The sequence below is a fragment of the Festucalex cinctus genome, chromosome 2 (genome assembly GCF_051991245.1).
Source record: "Festucalex cinctus isolate MCC-2025b chromosome 2, RoL_Fcin_1.0, whole genome shotgun sequence".
In the NCBI taxonomy this organism is placed as follows: domain Eukaryota; kingdom Metazoa; phylum Chordata; class Actinopteri; order Syngnathiformes; family Syngnathidae; genus Festucalex; species Festucalex cinctus.
Genome location: NC_135412.1, coordinates 15,118,775 through 15,125,582, shown reverse-complemented (window position 1 = coordinate 15,125,582; position 6,808 = coordinate 15,118,775). Strand labels below are relative to the sequence as shown.

The 6,808-nt window shown below is 38.9% G+C and overlaps 1 protein-coding gene across 4 annotated transcripts; it reads left to right on the top strand.

Annotated features, from left to right (window-relative positions):
• The first annotated feature begins 62 nt into the window (after positions 1-62).
• On the top strand, positions 63-6,171 carry tmem237b (transmembrane protein 237b). 4 transcript variants are annotated; one of them, XM_077513142.1, is made up of 14 exons: positions 63-239; positions 415-450; positions 2,331-2,362; positions 2,456-2,469; positions 2,548-2,610; positions 2,685-2,819; positions 2,919-3,009; positions 3,084-3,241; positions 4,491-4,623; positions 4,940-5,131; positions 5,494-5,567; positions 5,665-5,752; positions 5,820-5,941; positions 6,011-6,171. In XM_077513142.1, exons 1-14 carry the CDS (start codon positions 219-221, stop codon positions 6,073-6,075), a joined length of 1,224 nt encoding a protein of 407 aa, XP_077369268.1. In that variant the 5' UTR covers positions 63-218; the 3' UTR covers positions 6,076-6,171. The 4 variants fall into 4 exon arrangements, with proteins under 4 accessions (XP_077369268.1, XP_077369267.1, XP_077369266.1 ...); XM_077513141.1 differs by having other exon boundaries at positions 108-327; positions 2,685-2,813; XM_077513140.1 differs by having other exon boundaries at positions 108-327.
• Positions 6,172-6,808: the final 637 nt, after the last annotated feature.

The window sequence follows — 6,808 nt, the reverse complement described above, 5'->3', positions numbered from 1 at the left end:
CTGGCTTTTGTGAGCTTTTATTTTGACGACACCGGAAGCTCGTTGTTCCACTGGTCATGGGGAGTTCCTGTTCGATAGCTACCGCAGCAGCCGAAATAAACTGAAGAAAGAAATACGTCAAGCAAGACTTTCGAAGTGTTCTGGCTATTAAAGGCACGAGCTGATCATGAATTAAAAAAAAAAAAAAAAAAGTTTATTCAGGAAATTTTCTACGGAATATGGACAAAGGGCTCTCCAAGGTAACGAACGTTTACCTCAGTAGCAGTTTGGATTGAGTGCATGCTGAAGCGACAATGGTTGTTTTTTAGGTTAATATGTGCAAGCAAGGTAGCTGACAAGCTATATTTACAAAATAGTAAACATAACGGTAGATACGTAAACTTGACGTGATGCTTGTTCTGTTTACCTTTGCAGACAGTGCGACCAAGGGCGCTCCCGCCTCTGCCGCAGGTCAGTCGCAATAATATTTACTTCAAAACCACTAAGTCGTCTTCATTCAATCTGGACATACTTTCTATTTGCTTGCAGTTGTACGCCTTGCAACTATTTATATTTACTGTGCTTCTTTTGCCTGACGTTATACGTTATATTATATTATATTATATTATATTATATTATAGTATACGTTATAAATTATATGTATAGTGTGTTTGTCTAAATGTTTTTGTAGTATGTTCTGGATTTTTTTAAATTCATTATATATTATTTACATAGGAAAAAAGAAAATATGTAAATTTACATTTGGCTTATTTTTGCTATTCTGCTCTTTACACTTACCATTGCACCTTCAACATACCTTATTCAGGGCATGGTGGAGATTACTTGTCAAGTTTTCACATTCCCAAAATTCACAGTTTTCTCAAAATTCCACATCCCCCCCCCCAAAAAAAAAAAAAAAACATTCAGGTGAATGAAATGGTCACCAAAAATGCTGCACGTCTTTCCCATTCAAAATTCTGTTCAGCTTATTTAGACGATCTTGGGAACTATTTTCCACACACACAAAAAAACAAAACCTGAAAACATTGTTTTTAAAAAATAAATGACTACTATACAATACATATTTCATTTTTAATTTTACTCACCAGCATCCACATTTCTTGACCGATTCAAACTAGTAACAATACCAAGTTACCAACTTCAATGCATTCAACTCATTTAGGATATCTTGGGCCATACTGCATTTATCACATCCCAATAATTCCCATATTTTCACAGTAACATTCTTCTTCTTCTTCTTCAAAAAAAAAAACCCCTCTCAGATGTACTAAACAGATGCGCTTGCTTAGTTTTCTTCTTTAAAAAAACAAAACAAAAACAAAAATCATTGTTTTTGATTGACCATTAATTATAATTAAGTAATCTTTCATGGGGTGGCACGACTGGTTAGCACATCCGCCTCCCAGTTCTGAGGACTCCGGTTCGAGTCCAGGCTCCGGCCTTCCTGGGTGGAGTTTGCATGTTCTCCCCGTGCCCGCGTGGGTCTTCTCCGGGTACTCCTTTCTCCTCCCACATTCCAAAGACATGCATGACAGGTTAATTGGGTGCTCCGAATTGTCACTAGGTGTCCTTGTGAGTGTGGATGGTTGTTTGTCTCTGTGTGCCCTGTGATTGGCTGGCAACCAGTCCAGGGTGTCCCCCGCCTACTGCCCAGAGCCAGCTGAGATAGGCGCCAGCACCCCCGCGACCCTTGTGAGGAATAAGTGGTCAAGAAAATGGATGGATGGATAATCTTTCAATTTAACATTTAATTTATACTGTACTGCATATATATTTTTTAGCCCGCTCATGCACATGCAGAAAGATGGATGTCAGGCATCTTGACACTACTGCAGTCAGGAAGTGGAATCACATCTTTGCAACAGCTAGTTGCTGGTTTTTGTTTTTACGTAATCAACAGGACTCAAATCATGACCTTATGTTTCCGTATCCCAAGTCCTTAAAGATGATCTATTGTCTGCCCAGATCAGCCACTGCCACCGCATTAATAATGTGCATTATTATAAAGTAGAAGGCTCAAAATCACATTTGACCTGCTGACTCTTGTAAGAGAGTAGTGACTTCTTTTACTATACATTAACCCACACTCACTCACTCAGAGTAGGATAGGTTTTGACGTGTGCCCTTAGTAATCTACTCATGGCAGATGCTTGACCACAGATTTAGCCACGGATTTAAAAACAGGACGTAATGTACAGCTTCACTCCACTCTTGCCTGATTCTTGTGTGGAATGGCCAGAAAGATGCCGGTGAAGTTCTCATTTTCTTGTTCTCCCATCTGCTGCAGCAGTATACACATTTGTAACCTGTGGTTCTCTCTCTTTCTTTAGCGAGGTCAAAGGGCACTCCCCACAGAGCCAAGGTAGGCAAGGCCGTTTCTTCAAAACTAAGAAAAAAGTTTTTGTGTTACTTTGACCAACTTGGTCCTGTCTTTTCTCTCACGTGAACACTGAAGTGAAGACTCAACTGGTGAGTAAGGAATTGACAGAAATTAAATAATTGACAATTTTAATGAAAGCATAAGCCTGAACTATGCTGATGTAACAGAGGTGCCCAAGCCTAAGAAGAAAAGGGTGAGAAAAGAGACAAATGGCGTGGCTGACACAGAAGGTGCGCACAATAAGTGGAAATTATTGAACATCAACCCATGCGCATTCGATCACATTTAACTGTTATGCATATAGAACATGGAATGGAGATGGAAGGCCGGAGCAGCAGAAGGACCTCTGAGATCAGTGACCATCTTTCACTTGAACCGATGACAGACGCACCCCCTCAGAGGAGGAAGAAGAAGAAAAAGACAACAACTACAGGTTGTTGTAACCTGTAACCTTGTAAATCCAGATTAAAGCACAACAATGGGATACCAGCCTGCAAACCGCAGATGACGAGCTCATGTTTTTGTTTCCACTTTTGAGATCTTGAAGATGACCAAGCTGACCTGGTGAACGGAGATGCAGTGGATCAGACCACCGACGAAGAACTAGTTAAAAAACCCAAAAAGAAGAAGTAAGAAACTTCTTAATTTGTTTGAATTTGGATGAGTGTTGTATATGTGATCCACTTTGTTTCCATCATTTCAGGAAGTCAAAACTTGTGGAATCCTCAATTCCTGATGAATTGGATGTCGAAGAGGATGACATCATCACAGACATGACGGCTCGTATACCGCAGCATTCCCTGTTCTCGGCCCCACAAGGACAGAGTCAGCCCATGGGAAAAGTCTTTGTAGAGCGGAACAGTGAGTAATGGACGAGCTTTTAGACATTCTATACTCAAGTAGAAGTACAGTGGAGCAGTGCATACTCATGGTTCGGCACCTGCAGTTTCACTTATTTGCACATTTTCTTTTTCAATATTTTTTTTTAACTCATTCACTGCCTTTGACAAGTATATTTGTCAACTGTATTTTTTAGAGCGGTGCTAAATGGGGGCGAATCTGATTATGCTCCACTGTAAATATCAAACTTGGAAACAACTTTACTGATGCCCAACCACCGGTAGATGACATAATTGCCCCATTTTATACCAAATAAACACAGTTTGAGGGTCCATGGGAGAAATGGCTGTATTTTGGCAAACCTACATTTTTCGACTGCCAATTATAAAAGAACGGGACGGGGCAAAAAGTAGGGAGTCTATTCTGTTATTTGGTCGATTCGGTTTATATATAATTATTGAATGTAATATCACGTGAGTATTGAAAATTTTAAAATTTTCTAAAATGGCTGGCAGTGAATGAGTTTTAAATATTTGTAAGGAGAGGGTTTTTTTCATGGGTCAGTTTTAGCTAGCGGTATTTATGGGCCATACCCCCACTGTTAGAATATAGTAGCAAATACTGTCCACTGTACAGACACTTGTAAAAAAAAGACAACACTGTCCGATGTGTTGCTCCTCTTTTGCTACATATATAAAAAGTATAGTACACACTGGACAACTGGATTTAATATTTCTTATCTGGAATTCAAGACAAAAATCTACTTTAGAAGTTGGCAACTTGGCAAGCAAAGGAAGGAAAGCTATCCAAGTTTAGACCTTAAGGTTGAGATGCATCTAACTTGAGAAACAGTATCATGCACTGTACTTATTGTAATTCAAAGTCTGTGGACTGTTAGTACTTATATTTGATTTAGTGGATACATAGTTGTTGTTTTTTAAATATTGTTGTTGATTTTTTTACTACAAACTACTCAGTATGATGTTTTGTTTTTGTTTTTTTAAATCTTGCAATTTGAGGGGAAAAAAACACTGATAAAATCAAAAAAATATTTGGAAAAAGTAAAAAAAAAAAAAACTAACAAATCCGATCTAAAAACTAATTAAAACTGACTACCGGTACATTAAAAAAAAAAAAAAAAAAAAAAAAAAAAAAATCTTACTACAAATGAAAATTCCACAACTATTTTAACCCTGGTGACTTGACTTGACTTGACTTGACTTGACTTGACCTGCCACCACTGCTGATTGTGCATCTGTCTACTATCCAGAGCGCTTCCAGGCAGCAGACCCGTCAGACTGGAGGAAGACCAGTGACCAGATGGAAAAGCTGAACGATTTCCAGCCCATGGAACCTCGCTGGACCACCAGAGATGTTTCTATCTCGGTGCACAAGAACTTCAGGTGAAACTAAATTGTATTGTGTAGTTATAATTGCTACCTGTGGTACCTGGTAGCACTTTTGTCTCACAGTTCTGGGTTCGGGAGTCAAATCTGGCGTCCGGCATTCTGTAGGCCTGGTACACACAGAGAGACAATCAGACTGTTAAAAAACTATTTGTACCTGTGAAAGGTTATTCCCAGATAGGATGTTGTGCACGGCATCCTTGTTTTGTTTTTTTTGCCTTCCACACACATGGAATTCGCTAACCACTTTGCCCCTCTTACCTTCGCGTCTCAAGTGTGACCCCAACATATCATTCTTGTTTGTCTGATTTAGGATTTTCGCTCTATACTGTCACGGCTTCCTGGCAGGATTTGCAGTGTGGAACGTCGTTGTGGTGTTCGTGTTAGCTGGGCGGCATCTCACAGCTTTGTCCAACCTGCTGGAGCAGTACCACTGCCTGGCTTACCCGTCGCAGTCTCTTCTTTACATGCTGCTGGCCATCAGCACCGTGGCTGCTTTTGACAGGTGCAAAGGCCCGTTTTGCCATTCTCGTCCATGCAGGCCATTTGAAAGTCATTTCCAACTTCAGCTTTTTAAATAGGTCAACAATAATTTGTTTACATCAACTCGTATCATGTAGCTTTATCGTGGCCACTTTTGGCCAATTGAAACCTATGAAAACTACATTTTAAAAATTCCTTGTTATTTACAGCTTTATATCATACAATTTAGGTAAAGTGGGTTTTATTCTAGATTCAACACTTTTTGTTTTTGTATTCTAACAGATGACATCATTTTTTTTTGACAAGGGAGCAAATTGTTGTATTATTTACAAAATGTAATATAAAATTGACAGAAATAAGAACAATTGTAAACATTCGTTATAGAGTAAATCTGGCGAAGAGCTCCATGGCGCTGCAGGAGCTGGTCACACTGGACCCAGTGGCTCTTGCTTCATTCTGTGAGTATTTATTTTCCCCTCAACTGCTGTTTTGTTTCGTATTCGCAATTTTTTTGTAAGTGACTTTTCTACCTTCTGGTTCCATTCAACACTGCAGTGTATTTCTCAGCGTTGGTTCTGTCCCTCAGCCAGCAAATGACAAGTGATCGCATCAACCTCTACCCAGATCCCAACGCAACATTATGGTGAGGTATCTTTAGTTGCAACATTTTCAAATTTGTCTCTTATGCTAATTATCTCATTCCCCTCAAGGTTACCAGGGTCCGACCATCAAATTCTCCACTCTTGGGTGACAGTCAACCTTGTTGTGGCGCTGTTGGTGGGCCTGGCCTGGTTCTTCATCTCTGTCAGATCTGAGACGGACTACACTGAAAGTATGAAAAATGAGATCAAGTGATAATATTTGATGGATTTGTCTCATTCTATTCTGTTCTCTTCTTCAGACTATCTGATTTCCATGCAAATTGAGTCCCCCAAGGTAGACAACAAATCAGAAATGAGCGCCTGACTATCACAGACTGATCCTGTGCAACTTTTGTCATTTTTGCACTTTTATTCTCTTTTTATATGTACGGTATATAGAAATAAATATGAATGTGTTGTACGTGTTTTTTGTGTTCTTGCTTTGTAAAAGTGCTTTTCTTTTGACTCACACACAAACTCGTGTTAAATCTAAACCATCACCCTCAGCCTTTTAAAGTGCCTCTGATTAACTTCAAATAAAGTCGCGACAGCAACACGACCAAGTGGATGTCCCTCTCTTTGGAAGTGATTAAAATATGGGAAGGAAACTGGTCAGGGAGGTTGTTAAGAGGCCAACACATAAAGTGTATACATCCAAATGAACAAAATAATGGCTTCACAAGAAGAAAATTGGTTTTGGAATAGCCCAGGCAGAGTCCATACCAATTATATATTTATTTTTAAGCCTTAAAAGAGTCTCTTGCTTCAGTTGGTTGGAGATGATTTATCTTTTTTGATATGTTTTTTTTTTTTCGTCACAAAAACCTCACAAATGAACAGCTGCGCAGATTTTTTATTTTTTATTTATTTATTTTTTTAATCCACATTATTTTGTTTATTGCAATGAAGCAGTAAGCATTTTGGTAATCAATGTTTGTGAACCAAATCATTTCCTAGGAAACTGTCTGATGAGTAGTCGAATCAAATATTTGGACATATTTATGAGGTGTTACTATGCTTTTGACTGATTCTGTATTTCTCTTTACACTTTTAAAAAG